At 36.7% G+C, this 18,381-nt stretch overlaps 4 protein-coding genes across 4 annotated transcripts in view; 1 reads left to right on the top strand and 3 right to left on the bottom strand.

Moving 5' to 3' along the window:
- baz2a (bromodomain adjacent to zinc finger domain, 2A) overlaps positions 1 to 2,285 on the bottom strand; it is a 44,945-nt gene extending 42,660 nt beyond the window's left edge. Inside the window, exon 1 of the mRNA XM_016497630.1 lies at positions 2,072 to 2,285. The gene's annotated coding sequence lies outside the window, so the exon portion shown is untranslated. The remainder of the gene's footprint in view (positions 1 to 2,071) is intronic.
- Positions 2,286 to 6,896: 4,611 nt separating this feature from the next.
- Positions 6,897 to 14,706, bottom strand: ptges3b (prostaglandin E synthase 3b (cytosolic)). The gene is made up of 8 exons (XM_016497632.1): positions 14,533 to 14,706; positions 12,175 to 12,288; positions 11,978 to 12,047; positions 11,774 to 11,872; positions 9,726 to 9,815; positions 9,540 to 9,596; positions 8,722 to 8,746; positions 6,897 to 7,812 (listed from the first exon to the last, which is right to left on the bottom strand). Coding segments are annotated over exons 1-8 (477 nt in total). The 5' UTR covers positions 14,535 to 14,706; the 3' UTR covers positions 6,897 to 7,792.
- Positions 14,707 to 15,970: 1,264 nt separating this feature from the next.
- p4htma (prolyl 4-hydroxylase, transmembrane a) overlaps positions 15,971 to 18,381 on the top strand; it is a 27,035-nt gene continuing 24,624 nt past the window's right edge. Inside the window, exons 1-2 of the mRNA XM_016497628.1 lie at positions 15,971 to 16,756; positions 17,929 to 18,010. Of these exons, the coding sequence (XP_016353114.1) occupies positions 16,412 to 16,756; positions 17,929 to 18,010 (427 nt within the window). The 5' untranslated portion in view covers positions 15,971 to 16,411. The remainder of the gene's footprint in view (positions 16,757 to 17,928; positions 18,011 to 18,381) is intronic.
- Positions 18,026 to 18,381, bottom strand: part of LOC107697013 (secreted frizzled-related protein 5) — a 14,748-nt gene continuing 14,392 nt past the window's right edge. Inside the window, exon 5 of the mRNA XM_016497629.1 lies at positions 18,026 to 18,373. Within this exon, the coding sequence (XP_016353115.1) occupies positions 18,249 to 18,373 (125 nt within the window). The 3' untranslated portion in view covers positions 18,026 to 18,248. The remainder of the gene's footprint in view (positions 18,374 to 18,381) is intronic.

Here is an 18,381-nt window from a genome sequence, read left to right as displayed (position 1 = left end):
ATATAGGCAGACAGTTTTATACGAAACAACATCAGTTCAGTTATTCCCTGGGAATCGAACCTATAACCTTGGTGTTGCTAGGTCCATGCTTTTACAGTTCGAACAACTCAATAGGTTGTGCTTTTGTTTGCCTTGGTGTCTGTCATTCAGCTGTCAAACCATTAAAAACAGCATTACAAAAAAAAAAAAAGTGGATAAAGTGGATCAGTGGACAATCCATTTTTGTGGCATAAATATTTGAGTGAAATAAAAAAGTTAAACCCACAGAGTCATGGAAAAATGAATATAAATTATTCCAAATAACCTGACTCACATTTCAACTCTTTACTAATACCACAATTACTATTTTAAACAATAGGCAGATCCTTCTCATCTTTCTGTACTAGAAATCTGCACTCAAACTCTCATCCAACCTTCGTTCATGAACCACAGTGCTAAAGACAGCGGCTGCGTCTCAAAAACTAGCGCTCTGCCTAACTCTACGGCATTTATCAGCATTGCTGGCGCGTACATAACGTTCTAATGGGGTTTTCGGCATCTTTGAGCACACACCGAACGCTCGGAACGCACCGATGACGCCCAGAACGCTGTGCAGGTCGCCGGTGTGCGAGGCTTTGAGACGCAGCCAGTGAACACTGCTGCGGCGGACATCACAAATATTGCTCTTCACATCTCAACATAAAATGTCGCAGATAAAGCCGATGAGATGCCCGAGCAATCGCGTTAAATAACACACATCTCACACTCAGCTCTCATGCTGAACGCCAGCCTCAACCTCAACGATTACACCTGACACATAATAACAAGTCAGTCCTGGACATTTTTATAAAATCTAATTAAAACGACCTCATGTAGATTTATGCATTTAGATCAAATCCGGCGGCGCTAATTATTTTATGCGTGTCCATCATTAGCCACACGGCTAACTGTAAACATCCAACTCAAAACTGTGCGATTTCATTCAGAAAGGCCGTGCGGCCGACATAACGCCACTAAAAAGCAACACATACGAAGAAAGAGTGATGTTTAATTAAATATCAAGCGGGAAATGTGAATAAAGAAACGAGGGAGATGTGGGAATCGGCTAGCATGGAGGCTAACCAACGCACATGACCATGCGCTGCTTCTGATGTCTCTCACACACACACACACACACACACACACACACACACACACACACACACATATACATATATATATATATAAATATATATCCACATTTGATAAAACTTCTCCAACACTAAAACACCACAGCTCAGGGTAAACCAGCTCATATCTGATCTAGCTCGGTTCCTTCGTTCTCTTTAATATAATTGCACTCTTGTACGATCATTAATTAACCCATAAAACGAAGAAAAGCAAACGAGATGCGGCCAAACAACAAACACAAAAAAGACACTGCTTTAAGATAAAAGAGTAATTATGTATTAACACATATGACCGCAAATAAAGATAACGGGAAGACGTTTTAGTGATGTACATAATGAAAAGCTAGAGATATACAGACACTTATAAAATGCTATTTTGATATGAAGTTTGATTAAAGTGCTCGGTTGACATCAGCGGCGACGCCGGGACAAAACGAGGCCTGCGTCCCGCATCACAACGACTCCTCGCGACCGTTTATGAGACAATAATCGCCGATTAGCATTAATATTCATTCAATATTTTGACGTATGAATGAAATTGGGCTCGAAATCAATTTAACAGTGTTTAATCGTCGACGAAAGTGGTGTAAACGAAAGCAGCAGGTCTTATTTACATAACCACGGGTTTGTGCGTTATTTAAATAATTAAAGACGTTAAACGTACAGATAAAACGGACTGATTATATAAATACAATAGAGTTTGTGAGCTGTAAGCCATTAGAGGAGGCTTGTCGTGTTTTTAAAGCTCGCCTCTACAAATGCGACGTTAAAAACAGACGTTTATCATCTCGTGTCACAAGGTCATGTTTCGTTGATTAATTCAGGTTATCTTCCCGATTTACGCTAAGAGAAAATGAGGCAGCATCACCCACACAACACACTCTCAAAAGTTTCCCCGTATAATGATAATAAAACTGCCCAACCTTGATACCTGCCGATCGCACAGGAGACGGGGAGTGTGGCCCCCGGCAAAAGACCGATGTGGATGAAGAGGGTGTACGCGATGTAAATAATAAACGCGTAAATCGCTAACCTTTGGGTTTCAGATTTGCAAACATGGCTGGTAATGTTTGAGCGCAGCCATGATCACAGACGAGAGAAAGAGAGCGAGCCGAAAGAGGAAGTGAAGGACCGCGCGCCTCCGGGTCTTAACGCCGGCTGGATGCACTGCAGAGACCGCGGCAGAGAAGAGGAGACCGCTGCCCTCTGACACGAGCCAGTCTCTCAGAAAACAGCTGTGCATGGACCACAATACCCCTGTGAACACGATTGTCATGAATGTGCACTTGTAGTGTACTTAAATCAGATTATATAATATTACCGAAGGCCATATGTGACCCTGGACCACAAAACCAGTCATAAATTGAGATTTATACATCATCTGAAAGCTGAATAAGTAAACTTTTCATTTATGTATGTTTGTTAGGATAGGGCAATATTTGGCCGAGATACAACTATTTAAATATCTGGAATCTGAGGGTGCAAAAAAAAAAAAAAAATCAAAATATTAAAGGGGTCATATGATGCGATTTCAATTGTTCCTTTCTCTTTGGAGTGTTACAAGCTCTTGGTAAATAAAGAAGATCTGTAAAGTTGCAAAGACTGAAGTCTCAAATCCAAAGAGATATTCTTTATAAAAGTTCAGAGTCAACCACGCCTACCTAAAACGGCTAGTTCTAACACGCCCCCACATGTCTACCTCACTATGTGGGAAGATTTGCATAACACCGCCCAAATGTTCACGCAAAGAAAGAAGGTGTAACTTTTATTCTCGCTGTAGTATTGTTGCAGCCGCCATGTCGTGAAGACGCTTGTGTTTCGTTGTGAAAGCGAAACTACTTTGTTTGGCCTTCCAAAAGAGGACGATATCGCTTCGTCATGCCTGGAGCTTATCTGTGCTGGTCGCTGAGGAAATACATCAACTTAGTGCTGTGGATCGCCGGATCGGCTTTCACCGTGGACGAAGCGGAGTCCAGCCCGGGGTCGTCACATGTGGTTGCCGCAAGCATCACAGTATGGTAAGGGACGTAACATTTCCGTCACACGCTTGAGGTATTCGGCCAATCACAACGCACTGGATAGCTGGCCAATCACAGCACACCTCGCTTTTTCAGACCGATGAGCTTTGTAAAAATCGACGCGTTTCAGAAAGGCGGGGCATAGAGGAGAAACAATAATGTACAGTATGTGGAAAATAATGTGTTTTTTGAACCTTAAACCGCATAAACACATTTCATTACACCAAATACACAAAATAATGTTCTTTTTAGCAGCATTATATGACCCCTTTAAGAAAATCACCTTTAAAGTTGTCCAAATTAAGTTCCTAGCAATGCATATTACTAATCAAAAATTAAGTTTTGATATATTTACGGTAGGAATTTTTAAAAACACGACCTTTACTTAATATCCTTTTTGGCATAAAAGAAAAATTTATCATTTTGACTTACTTAATATCCTTTTTGGCATAAAAGAAAAATTGATCATTTTGACCCATACAATGTATTTTTGGCTTTTGCTACAAATATACCCGTGCGACTTAAGACTGGTTTTGTGCTCCAGGGTCACATATAATATTACTGAAGGCCACTTAAGTGTATATAAAGAGAGTTCATTTTCATGATTGTTTCTTAACACTTAAATACACTTTTAAAAAGTGTCATTTGTAATAATGTCAAACTGAAAGGTTTACATTTCAGATCATTTTAGATAATCTTTTGTCTTGCTTCAGAGAAGTAGGCTACTTGATTATTATTTTAACTGTAGTGTTATTTGACTTTACATTTAATGTTAATGTATTTTAAAAGACCAGCGAGCCTACAGAGGGTAAGCAGTTTGGAGAATGGATGGATGGATGTTTTAAATACTAAATTGAAACTTCTGCTACAAATGTGTAGCCTAATTATAGCCTAAATATATTTTTAATAGGCCTACATGACGTATCAACATTAAAGTATATTTTATTATAAATGTTTGTCAGTACATTCAGCCGTACACTTTATTTCCACACACAATAAAAGTAATTATGAAATTACAAAGATGTATTAAAATTATAAAGATGTCCTACTTAAATGGGTCAAAAACACTCTTAAGTTCAATTAATTGCATGCAATATAAATGTAAACTATAATACATTTTCATTTAATTAACATGCAGTTAAGTGTCAGAAAATGCTTCATTCAGTTTGCATATTCTTTTAAAGTATTATTTTCCATAAAAAATAACTCTTTTTAAAATTATGCAAAGCAGCTTCTGAACAGACAGTTAGATTTGATGAATACCCATACAAAACTGGTTGACTTTCCCAAGCCCCTATTGGTGGAAAAATTATTATTATGATATTCTCATATTCAGTTGCAAATATACGGAAAAGCTTTCCCAAATACTCTGTCTGTCTTCCATTGCTGTTTTATTCAGCAAGGATGCAATAAATTGGCCAAAAAATAGTAACATTCATACTGTTACAAAACATTTTTGTTTCAAATAAATTCTGTTCGTTTAAACTTTCTATTCATAAAAGAATCTTGAAAAAGGACAATCACGGTTTCCACAAAAATATAGAGCAGCACAACTTTTTACAACATTGATAATAATAAGAAATGTTTCTTGAGCAGCAAATTAGCACATTAGAATGATTTCTGAAGAATCAGGTGACACTGAAAATTAATGAGTAATGATGCTGAAAATTCAACACTGAAAAAATAACAGTAAGAATTTTCACTATGAAATTGCTAGTAAATTTATATAATACACTGTAAAAAAAATTCCGTAAAATTTACAGTAAAAAAAGGCAGCTGTGGTTGCCGGAATTTTACCGTAAAAAATAAGGTAGCAACGTTTTAGGTTTTACGGTTTTAACTTAAACATACAGTTAAATGTAGCATTTTTACAGTCTTTTACCGTTAAATTCACGGTCATTTTTTACAGTGTAATATTGCCTCTGATTGGCCAATACATAGGGCCCCAGTCAGATTCTGGCCCTGTCTCAAATCATATTCTTAAGGAATTCTGATGAGCATCATCGCATATGACTGTACGACTCCATAAGACAGGTGTCCCATGTAACATTTTAGGTTTCATTTGGGACAGGGCGTCATTTTTGCTGCTCGTATGTCCTATAGGGCTGCCACACAGACACAAGTGTGTGGTCAGTTTTACACACATTTTACACATGTGGTGGCACTCCAAAAAATTACTTATACAGCAGCTCCAACAGTGGTAAAAATCCAAAACTTAAAAAGGAACATTTGTCTGCAGCTATTTGCTCCATCCATTGAAAGATGAACAAAGGTGAGTGACAGCTTTTTTAGTGATTATGAACAGAGCGCTCTTTGCGCCATAGCAACGGACGCCACTATATATATTAGTGGCATCCGTTGCTATGGCGCAAATATATATATATAGTTAGAGCACCCTCACTAATTTAAGAAGCACCCTCAGTGATCGGGCCTGGGAAGACGTCGTGTGTTTATCGAGCGGAACAGAAAGCTCTCAGGCTTTAGGGCCCAGCGCGGTGATGCTCAGTCTGAAGTCACTGGAGAGGAATGGATGCGCAGCCACAATGCGGCTGTAGGAAGTGATGGTCCTCTACTGATATAGGTAGAGGCCATGCCATTCATCCAATATGTAAGCGACTGCATTAATAAAGAATATCCCCTTTTTAAATAGGCGACCGCATTTAGCATGGCAGAAAATGATACATAGGCTACACCCTGCTAAGGGTTGGTGTGAAGTGAGAGGTGTCCGCATGGCGCCATAAGCCTAGCGCGCGCGTCGTTATGAACCCATCATCATCCTCATTATAGCACCTCCTTCTTGACCTCGCGGCGAAATTATGTATGAACGCGCGAGTTGTGGATGCTTATTAAGTACGCCTCTGGAAATACGGAATTGGCAAGTAAAAACAATTGTACCTCATGCTTGCTCAGATATCCCATTATCACCACTATACCCTTGAACAAGTTACTGAAGCCAGGTTGCCTGAAGGAGGAGTCTTTACAATAAGGTTCCATTTGTTAACATGAAAAATACTCCTAAAGCATTTATTAATGCTCAATTCAACATGTACTAATATTGTTCACATCTAAAGTTGTATCTGTTAAAGGAATATTTCTCCTCAAATTTGCTGAAAATATACTCTCTCAGGCCATCCAAGATGTAGATTAGTTTGTTTGTCCATGTGAACAGATTTAGAGAAATGTAGCATTACATCACTTGCTCACCAATGGATCCTCTGCAGTGAATGGGTGCCGTCAGAATGAGTCAAAAAACACCAAGATAATCCACAGCAGGACTCCAGTCCATCAACGATGGATTTGTTTATTACAAAAACAGCTTTTCACTGCACTGGAGTCCTGTTGTGGATTATTGTGGTTTTTATCAGCTGTTTGGACTCTCATTCTGACGGCACCCATTCACTGCAGAGGATCCACTGATGAGCAAGTGATGCAATGCTACATTTCTCCAAAACTGTTCTGATGAAGAAACTCATTTACATCTTGGACAGTTCACCTAAAACTGAACTTGTGTCATCATCTATCACCCTCAAATTATTTCAAATCTGTATAATGTACTTTTTTCTATTTTGAAAAACAACAGTGGACCCTTTTGACTTTCATTGTATAGAGAAACAAAAAACACATTTTTATTTTTTTACTCAAGTTAGGATTGAAACTATGGTAAATGCTGGCCATTTTGATTATTGGGTGAACTGTCAATTTAACTGTTCAGCAGAGAAAATGAAAAGGTAAGCATTGAGTAGTTTATTAGAAATATGTAGATAAAATCGAAAGCTTTTTTCTTTTGAAAACATTGATAGGTGTCTAGCAATATGCACACACATAGCCCTGTCTAGCACCTAAATTTTGATAGTGAAAACTTATTTAGTCTTTTTGTTTTAAATTTGATTGGAAACATACAATACCTTTCTGTTTTCCCATCTTTTACATTTGAAGACATCAAACATCATGCTGCAGTCACAATAGGAAAGACATTAATGGTCCAATACCAAATACAGTGCTAATATAGACTTTGGGGAAATTGATCATTTTGGAGAGTCAGAAAATATCAACATCCAACAAATCTGGTACCACCTCAAGAGACATATGAAAAGAAGTACTGTATATTAGCGCAGTGAGTCTTATGTCTAATAACTGGAACTTACAGTTTCCAAAATCCATAATCATTCTTATGCTTTAATCACAGGATTTGCAAGACACAAACTCTCTCCACCTCTGCAAAGTTTAACATTTCATTTTAATTTCAATGCCTTACAAAAAAAAAAGAAACTTTCCATCACATCTATTGCTTTTCAGTTGAAAAAAATATGAATACAGTGCAGTTTTTCCAAACAGTTTAAGTATACATGTTTTTAGCACAGATAAAAAAAAAAAAAAGCCAGGACTGGTCATAAGGAGAGGGACAACGAAGCTCTGTACAACAATATGCATATTAACTCCCAGCAGAGGTTTATGACGATCTTCTGGAGTGCAGCCACTGGGACAGAGCTGATGCTCATGAACTCAACGGTCTCACTGAATCCAGCTTTGCTCTCTTTCAGATCAAGTAGCATTTAGGTGACAGCTTCCTCTTTTCATTAGGTCATCCCCCTCTCCTCCTCTCTCTGTCCACAACGTGCCAGTCGCTTATTCCAGATCTGGCATTTCTGGAGAAAAACACCAGCATGTTAACAAGTATAAAAACCTGTCATAATTTTACTCTCTTTTGATGTTCCAGCTTATACAAGTTTCTTCAGTAAAACACAAATGGAGAAAATCTATTATGCACTGGTTGCTTTTCTTGCAGTTACAAAGAATGAGGACCAGAGTTTAGGCTTTCAATAGTGCTTTCGTTTCTTTTTAGAGCTTGCCAGGACATTATAAAATTATTCATAAATTCACCTCCGTATTCAAATGGAAACAGTCATACGACTTTGGAAAATCAAGAAGGACAGTAAATCATTTTCAATATTTTTTCAGCATGAGTCAAGATAATACAAAAACACTTAAAGGGACAGTTCACCCAAAAATGTAAATTCTGTCATCATTTACTCAACGTCACGGCCTTTCAAAACGCAAGTAAGAACAAATACATATATTTTTGTGTCCATCCATTGGAAGTCTAGGCTTTAAAAAATACATAATGATATCGTAAAATTAATCTACATGAATCGTGGCGCTCAAACATGCTTATCTGACATGCAAGAACCAGTAAAGATTGTTCTCAAGCATCACGCAAGCACAGCCGAGTTTCTGTTTACCATATTTAAAGTGCTCTTTGCATATGTGTCGATCAGTGTTTAGAAGTCAATAAATATATTCATCATATAAACTGGTCGTGTTTCTTTAAAAGACTTCAAACCCCTTGATTCATATGCATTGTTTATTGTCTGCAAGTACTTTTTGGCTTGAAAATGTTGATTTCATAGACAATTGATTAAATGATTTCAATGGATGGCCAAAAATTAAGAGAATATTAAAAGTAAAGTACATTTTTGGGTTGAACCATCCCTTTAAAACAGTAATAGCTCTGAACGTACAAGCTAGAAAAAAAAAAAAACAAGAGGAAAACTTACTTTCTTCATCACTATCAGCTGATTCCTGAAAAAAATATAAAGTCATTAAATAGCAGGAAAATGACGTTACATGTTTTAAGGCAGGAATGGGCCACTATAGTCAATTAGTGATATGGTTTTGTTTATCTTTTTGTTTTAGTTTTAATATTTACTGTGCTTTGAAGAGGATAAATTTAGAGCTGTTTTAGCCTAATGTCAGCATTTTAGACTGTCAGCGCAGTAAATACTTGTTTCTAAATTCCTCTCCTTTAAGGTACTTTCAGGTTAAAAACATCTCCTGTCAAAAGCGTGTTGAGACCTCTGTGTTCTGTTCCATTCTGTTACGCTCCACCTCTTATAAGAAATGCATCTGATTGGACGGGACCCACCCTAAATGAACCTAATTATACTGGGATTCCTCAAAGTGATGACTAATCATTCAGACAACCCAACTAGTAAAACAACTAGTTAATTAAAAATGTGGTTTAACACATCACTAGTTTCAGCTGAAACTTGACTCATGTCATTACAATACAAACCTGTATGATTTTTTTTTCTCAGTGTAAAGGAAAAGAAGATATTCTAAAAAGAATGTTTTTTGTCTATACAATGTTATTTTGGACCACACTGACTTTCATAGTATGGACAAATTCATTTTACAAAATAACAATATGAAAGTCAAAATTAAAACATTGGACCACCTTAACTTTTATTGTATGAAAAAAACAAACAAACAAACATGTTGGGTTGGAATGACATACGGCTGAGTGAAAGATTTGGATTAACTATCCTATTAAACTAAACTTTATTATACATATGAAGAAACTATTAAACCTTACATCATCTGCTCCATCTAGGTCAGGTAAATCATCTTCTCCTCCCATGTTGCCCATCATCTAAAACCAACAAAGCAAGTCAGTACACCACATTCATTACAGACGTATTCTTCACAAAATTCCCATAATAATAGGCAATACTGCCAGGAGGTGAATTATAGTTATTTTTTTAAACTAAAACGTACTAACCTCTGAAAAGCGATCATAGTTGGACAAATCTTCCTCTGAATCATCCTCCCAGTCTTTCCAGTTGTTGAAGTCAACACTAAGCCAGTTGAGCTGTAGACAAAATTCAAGTGAGACAAACAAAATACACGTATATTAGGGCTGCACGATTATGACAAAAATCATAATTGTCGATTATTCCCTTGAAATTATAATTGCGATTATTAATTACGATTATCGCAATTTACATTGAATGATGTTTATACCATTGTTTGATGCAACTGCATGCCGTATTTTTATATGAAAATAAACAAGCTGAAAACACTCTAACTGAAAAACCTTTAGTGCTTTTCTATAGTATTTAGCCTCAAATGTCAACTAAACATCGGATTGGTTTCTTCTTTATATTATAAAAAAGGAAAAATATGAATGGTATTATAATGTTATACTAAAACTAAAATTAAAACAATGGGAAAAACCCTTACGATAACATGTAGAAATCTTAAGCACGCAGAATAACATAAGTGGACTTTTTACGACTTTGGACGATTACGTAATTGTGGCATCCATAACTGTAATCGCGATTAGAAATTCGATTAATTGTGCAGCCCTAACGCATATCAAGTTTGATCAGTCAACAATGCAAGTACGGATGCACTGGCTGATACGATTTTATACAACGGGTTATATGGAAAAACTAGATACTAGAACAGTTAACTAGATACACTGCCACACAACTTACGATGCCACAAACTACTGATAGGTTTACCATTTAATTTTAAAACCCAGAAAAATATGCAAACACATGCGTTACTATTAGACTTGCTCAACAAGATTCTCTTCAGAAAGCCGGCCATGGAAGACACAATTTACAGTAAATCTAACTATAGCGCCTCTTGTGGCAGCACTGAGAATGCAGTGTGTACTTGAATTTCATTACCAACATATTTCAAGTAGGTATAACTGCAGACCGGAGATCTCCAAAATGGGGCGTGAACTCCAAAAGTGGGCAGAACCTCCTAAATGGGGTGTGGTCTCCTCGCGCAAAGACGTTCACCATTGGCTCTGGCTCCAGCCAATTGTTATTGACTTACATTTTAAAATAAAACTTTATAAATGTAACATTGTTTCTAGTTCATCTAAAATAAAATATGCTATATAAGTAAATATTCTCCGTGAGAGCAGAGCCCAAAGCTCATGGCCAGTGGTGTTCAGACTGGAGTTTGAACCTCTGCTTAATGATATAAACGGGAATCACCCACGAGCTCTCCCGCGAGCCGTCCCAGCGCAGCGCAGGGGAAAGATTTCACTCTATCGCTTTGTTATAAGCAACTGGAGCGTCCCGGGGCTCGAAATTCGCAGGGTAGGAGGGGGTAGTGATGCTGGGTGTAACTAAAAAGGTGCCATTGTCCGGTGAGGTCCGGTTGGGGAGTTACGGAACGATCTCATATCGCATAATCTTATTAACTGTTTATCTCCTGAACTGCAACTTTCTTTACCACGCTATTCAGCGCCAATCCCGCCGTGCAGTCAATTTCACTGGTTAAGGTTAGGGTCAGGTGTGGGGTAGGTTTAGGGGTTAGCATTTTTTGTAGCATAGTGTAGGAAATCAACACTTTAATTGACACAACCAATCAAATCTTTAGAATCAGCTGTGGGGTGGAGTTTACACTGAAGTGGATTGGGGGAAAAATTGCGCATGCGTGTCATGTGCCTGTCTGTCAATGGGAGGAAGCCACGCCCTATTTTGGAGCTCCCACCCCGTTTTGGAGTTCCCGCCCCCATTTGGAGATCTGGAGTTTGGATTTGGAGGCTGCAGTTATACCCTTCTCACATATTTTGCAACAATGCACAAAATTGCACTTGCATAGTTAGAGGCATTTGGATTCATGTACTTATCTAGAGGCATATTTTCAGTTTTGGGAATAAAGAAAATACAAAGTAGAAGATAATTGTTAAAACCAACACAGTTTGAGCTCAAATTGTCAAGATATCTGACATAGTCCTTAATCAAATAATGACAGTGTTCATTGTAAATACTGCAGTGACAATAAATAGGGAACAGCACTTGCCTTTGCTTTGTCTTTTGTTAACCTGGGCCAGGATTTCCCTGACGCCGCTTTCCGTAAACAGCACAAGATCGACCGGTCTGTACGCCTGTGTTTGGACCCCTGAGAATAGAAAGTAAAATATTACACAAAATGTGCTCATCCTGAGATGAGCATCCCACTGGGGGTAATCTGAAACGGGATCTCTCCACTGTGTGCTAAACTCACATCTTGATCGATGGAATCAAAAAGGTCAATTTCATTTGAGTACTTCATGTTATCCGTCCCACTGAGACAGCTGAAAGAGAGCAGAAGACAGCATTAGCTGAGCCACAAAACACTCATAATACAACATAGAATCTAAGGCAATGACAATAAAAAGCCTTTTGTGTTTTACATAGATAACTGAAGCTACAGCAACATACCTGAAACCAAATTTGGACTTTTCAAAATTCACATTCACATCCTTGCTGTCCTCCACCAAAAACTCAATGAAGACACAGTCCCGTCTGTCGTACCACTTAGCAGCTGCTGGATGCCTGATAAGGGAAATTTGTATTTGAATTAAAGCTAAAACAGATAGGGTAATTTACAGATAACAATTTTATATGTGGATATAATCATTTAAATACTGGATAGAATATGTTGACCAATCAGCTGATATTTGATCAGTTAAGGTTATAATATCTTGTCAACAGACAAACATGCTTTTCCCCATTTATTGTCAAAGACACTGTTTTCCCCATACATTTAAGCAAGTATTGTGCTAATTTAAGTTGCAATTTTGAGCATCTCTTATTTGCAATCACTTCACTGTATAATATATTCAAACATTTGGGGTAAGATTTAAAAAAAATAGAAATTAGGGTTGCAAAAAGGTGGAAACTTTCTAGGATTTTTTGGAAAGTTTCCGGAAATTTTCCACCCCTTTGCAACCCTAATAGAAATTAATTTTATTCAGCAATAACACATTAAATTGATCAAAAGTGACAGCAAAGACATTTATAATGTTAAAAAAATATTTATGATTCAAACAAATGCTGTGCTTTTGAACTTTCTATTCATCAAAGAAACCTGAAGAAAAAAAACTATCATGGTTTCCACTTTCCACAAAAAAATATGAAGCAGCTCAACTGTTTTCATCATTGATAATAAATGTTTCTTGTGCAGCAAATCAGCATATTATGCTGATTTCTGAATGATTATGTGACACTGAAGACTGGAGTAATGATACTGAAAATACATCTTTGATCACAGCAATAAATTACATTTTAACATATATTCAAATAGAAAGCAGTTCATTTCAAATTATAATAATCAATTTCACAATTTTACTGTTTTTTCCATATTTTATCATCAAATACATGCATCCTTTGTGAGAGACTTACTGACTTGCAAAATCTGAATGGTACTGACATAGATTGACATTTTTGTATAAATATTGCTTTCTATAAAGTTATCAGAAAATAATTTGGTAGACATTTTGTCTCGCTGTATTGCAAAATAGCGTTTTTAATTGTATTTTTGATCTAATAAATAAGAGACTTCTTTAAAAACCATTACAGATTACAAATATTTTATTAATAGGCCTAATCTTTCCATTAATCTGTTCCACATGGTTACCATTGATATTCTTAGCAAAATATTTATCATTAAAAACTGCACTGTCCACCTTGCGCTCTAGTATCAGCATTGACCAATAAAATCCTTAAGTCAACCACTAACTGAAATATTAGGCATCAAACGTTCCCCACAAACACTACTTGTACCATGCAAAGAAAACTCAATTCCCTCAACAAATAAGAAAGTCTGTAAAGAGCAGGTGGCATGGACATCTGTGAGACACCAGCACTTCAACCTGCTGCCTCTGCTCCTGCTCCTGCTCTAAAAGATGGTGTATCAAATTCCCCATGCTGTACTGAGTGACTCACCATTTAACTCTGCAACGAGTAAACACTTACAACAGTGGAATTTTAATGAATACATTTACTAAATTCCATCCTCATAATAAATGTAATCCTCATACTGTCCATGCCCCTAGGACTAAATTAATTAACTGATGTGAAATACCATCAAGGCACGACCTTCTTTTTTTATATCAAGATAATATGATCACATGACTTCCTGATATGACAATCTGAGTCCTAGGAATGTCTGCCATTAAAATAAAAACAGCACCTTTATTTCAAATCACAGACTTCTGGTGAGCGGTTTAGACATGATCTCTGTCTTCTTAAAGGGATGTGTGTGTTATTGTAACTTATTGATTCATTCATTCTGGCCCTGAAGCACGTGCAGGAGGCGCTCATTCTCACGATTCATTCAACCATAAACGAAGCTAAAGGATAAAAACTCCGTCACATTAACAACGCTTTGAGCTTTTGTCGATACTAAATAAACACAATTTTACAAAGATTTGCGCGTTTATGAACAGACCTGAGTGGCAAAGGAGGTAAGTTAACATGCTAACACCGGTGAGATGATACAGGCTAACGAGCTAGCTTACTTTTACATTACACACATTTCAGCATATGGCACAGATTTCTGAACGCAATGCTCTTAGATCTAGTTTTTAATAAATCCGCCGATATTTCCACTACGTTACCGGATAGTTTAACGACTAGGAGTGGAGTGAATGAGTCGTACAGAAGTAACGTTAACTTAGCTAATGCTGGCTAGCGATAAGCTTCACAGTCTACACAATTTTTCAGTACTGGTTTCAGCGGCGAGCTGTATTTCGCATACATCAGTACAGATATTTTCCACGGAAAGCGCAGACTTACATGGCTTTGGCGGCTGTGTGTGTGTCTGATCGGGGTTTCTGGTATGTTCTCCCGGGGTTTGACTGTGTTCTGGTCTGACTGGAGCGCGATGGGCGGAGCCTCAAACCACGCCCCTCCCTTCGCTGGACTTTGCTAGAGCTTCCGTTTGAACCAAGCGGCAACCTCCCGCTCGCTCTCGTGATGCCAACAAGGAAGTGACTTAAACTGTAAATATATTGAGATGGTTTTTGGTACTTATACCGCAAATATATATTCTTAAGGACATCAAGACTTAAAATAAAACTCCAGAGAGGTGTAAAATATGTGACCTTTAATGCAAAATAATGCAAACTTCTCAGTGACTACTTCACTTTACTTCACGCTTCCCCCTCAACATGTTTGTCTATTAATAAAGTAATATAATCTCATTTTGTATGTTTTATTTGATACATTTTTATCACAAACAAAAGTTTTTGTTTAACTTGTAACAAAAAAATGTGAAGAAATTTTAAAACAAAAAATATTTATGATGACGTTGATGATTCTATTGATGAGGTTTAGCTTGCTTTCTTCGGCTTATCAGTGATTTGTGTATTTATATGTATTGGTTTTCATTATTTTTCACATTCACAAAAATCACATTTATGATTTAATTTATATTATTTTCATTTAGCTTATTTATTCGTTTGTTTATTTTTCTAATGTTTACCTTTTTGCACTTATATGCACCATACAAACATGTATGTATGCACTTGTTTCTTACACTGAAAAAAATGGGGTTGGATTTAGTTTAAAATCATTTTCACTCAGAAATACCGAAAGAATTTCACAAATATTTACAAAGAAATGGGAAGTATGGTTTAAAATGGTATTTTCTTGTAAAACGTACTCCGATAATTAAGAAAAAAATACAGTGTTTATATATGTATATTTAGTGCTCTCAAACGATTAATCGTGATTAATCGCATCCAAAATAAAAGTTTTTGTTTACATAATACATGTGTGTGTACTGTGTATATTTATTATGTATATATAAATACACACACATGCATGTATATATTTGTAAAAAATATGTTACGTTTATAAATGTAATATATTTATATATGATATAACTACAGTGTTTATATATGTATATTTAGTGCTCTCAAACGATTAATCGCGATTAATCGTCTGACAGCACTAGTGTATATATATATATATGTACAGTATATATATATATATATATATATATATATATATATTCACACTGTGATTATTACATAGGCTATTTAAATAAATTGTCTAAACTTTCATCAGTATTTTAACAAACAGTTACAGCAGGTAATTATCAGTATTTGTATATAATAAAAATGTCGCAAAATGTAGCTATTTAAGCTTAAGCTAAGTCATTTCAACAAAAAATAAAAAAACTAACACAAACTGCCCAGCTTTTATTTTGAAATGACCCTGACTCGGTATTTGTAGCTTAGAGTCGGTTGCTTCGCGTTGCTTGTAGGGCAAATGAAAGACGAATATAAGCGCTGTTGTTGTTTTCTTTATTCGTTTATAACGGAATCGTGCGTTTTCCCCGCTTTTATTGGTATAATTCATCTGTGATGTGTATGACTGGTCAGATTTGATCGCCCACTGGATTATACGAGCGCTGTGAAGCAGCTGACATCGTCCTAAATCTGAAGACATTCCTGCACAGATCCTTATCATCACACACACGATGGAGCATTTATAAACGAGTGGCCAATATCTGCATCTGAACCGCGGTGTAGGCGTGTGTTAGCTCGGGGCTGCGATGTCTGTGAGCAGCTGTCAAACCAGCTAACCTCCGCTGGCTGTAAACCCCGGCTGATCTGCTCAAACGAGAGGTTAGATCAGGGCAATGCTTGGCGGAGCAGTGATTTAGGAGATGGGTGAGTATGAGCACCGTCTGCATGAGCTCGAGGGGGAGGCTAATTATTTCCCCCCTCCACCGCGGCACCCAGGCGGCCGCGAGCGACTCCACATCCAGAAGAGCAGCGTCTGCTCCAGGGCGTACTTCGTGGTGGTCATGGCCTTCTTCCACCTCTATATAATAAACATCATAGCTTTGCTGCTTTATGTGCACTATAACACGGGGTCTGGGGAGCAGGATATACCCCTGGAGAACAGTGCTAGTGCCCCTCGACCCATGCCTGCTGAGCACCGGATCCCATCCTCAGCAAGCCTGAGCCCTGAGCTCTCCTTCCAGCTGCCGCGCCTGGAGGGCATCCGGGTACATGCACTGCTATTCACTGATATCATATATGTTTCTTATTCTTATTCTGATTTTCCTTAACACTTTAAAAAAATCTGAGAAAGCAGGGTGGTTTTTTTTTCTTCGATTAAAAAAGCTTTTTTTTTTTTTTTTATTTTGTCTTAAATTTTTATAAGACATTCCTATATTTGTCTGTTACAAATTAAATTATTATATAGCAATATACAGCTTAGCCCTGAACTGTGTAAATTAATGTCAAGTACAAAGAGTGCTTTTTTTCAACCTACAGCACTAACAATTGTAATACTAATAGAAAACGTGGAGACTTTAAATTTTGTGCATGTTTAAAATAATTAATAATGTATCCCCATCACCACCTCCACCCTCATTTCATTTTAAATGTAGAATTTTTTTTATTCAAAACATTAATACAATAAGGCTGGAGACAAAGAAAACATTAAATTAAAACATTAAATTCAAATTTTTGCAATTTTAAGCATTTATTTTCAGCCGTAGAAAATGTTCAAATTTTTATTATATGCATCCCCTTTTAGTATTTATTAAGATTTTGACTTAGCATTTAACTTTTATATTTTCAGTTTTCTTCTTAGTTTGTTTTTTGACAATTCTAGCTACTGTGGCTATATAATCGGCGAGAAACTTTTATGGTAAAAATATATAAGGTTTACAGTCTATTTGTGCTAAAACTCTAAAGCTATATCAGTGTAGCTTTGACTTTATTTCAGATTTTGTTTTATAAATTTTAGTACTACAACACAGGCTTATTTTATTTCACTTAGTAGCTAAGGCAACATTTTTTTTTTTGTTATGTATTATTGTGACCCCTGACAAGAAAGGGAGTGATCCAAAAGAGAGAGAGCTATTTATGATTTCAATATTTACATTTAATATTGTTTCAGCTTTATTTAAATGAATGAAACAATTTTAATGGTAAAAGTTGTATTTTAGTTAACGATTACAACACAAGTCTAAATAAAAAAGGCAATGTATTACTATCTAGAATTTAAATAATCACATGTTTATAAATTGTGTTAAAAATGTGTTGATAAGTTAAAAAAAATGCCTTTAATGACATTAAAGTTGATGTTAGCTATCCAAGTCATTATTCCTTCACTTAAAGCACTCTTTTCATGGAGTAATCCAGGGGATGTTATATCTTTTCTGCTCAGGTTGGACATGTGCAAAGAGTTTCTCTGGTTCTTGACCGGACCCATAACATGCGCACCCTCAGCTTGAAGCCTCTGCTGTTTGGTGAGTTTCCAATTTCATCTGTAGAGACATTTTTGTATAACTCTGTGTTTCGAGTTCAAATCGTTAATTACGGATGTAAAAGTGACCCTGAAATTTGTGACAGAAAATGGACACATAGACTCTCTTTTCAGAAAAAAACTTTTGAAAAAGTTTAATATCTTAAGATTTAAAAATATAGTGCAAGGCTCTTCTATTATTTACAACATTATGAACACTCTGAGGTACGTTTTCTGAAACTCTACCCTCTGCACCGATGGCTTTTCCACTTGCGTGCTGCTTGGCTGAGGTGCCGCTGGCGTTTCCCCCAGCTAAACGCTTTCGTGACCAGCAGTCTCTTGCCCGACACAGTGCCCGTCAGCAGGACGGCTCCC

This window comes from Sinocyclocheilus anshuiensis, unplaced genomic scaffold (assembly GCF_001515605.1).
Source record: "Sinocyclocheilus anshuiensis isolate Anshui unplaced genomic scaffold, SAMN03320099.WGS_v1.1 scaffold130, whole genome shotgun sequence".
Classification (NCBI taxonomy): domain Eukaryota; kingdom Metazoa; phylum Chordata; class Actinopteri; order Cypriniformes; family Cyprinidae; genus Sinocyclocheilus; species Sinocyclocheilus anshuiensis.
This window is presented reverse-complemented; position numbering and strand designations above follow the sequence as displayed.

Excerpts from the sequence above, each read along its gene's own strand:
- ptges3b (XM_016497632.1), bottom strand. Across the intron at positions 9,816-11,773 it reads TAACAAAAGACAAAGCAAAG|CTCAACTGGCTTAGTGTTGA; the intron begins GCAAGTGCTGTT and ends TTTTGTCTACAG. Across the intron at positions 8,747-9,539 it reads ACCTAGATGGAGCAGATGAT|GAATCAGCTGATAGTGATGA; the intron begins GTAAGGTTTAAT and ends TATTTTTTTCAG.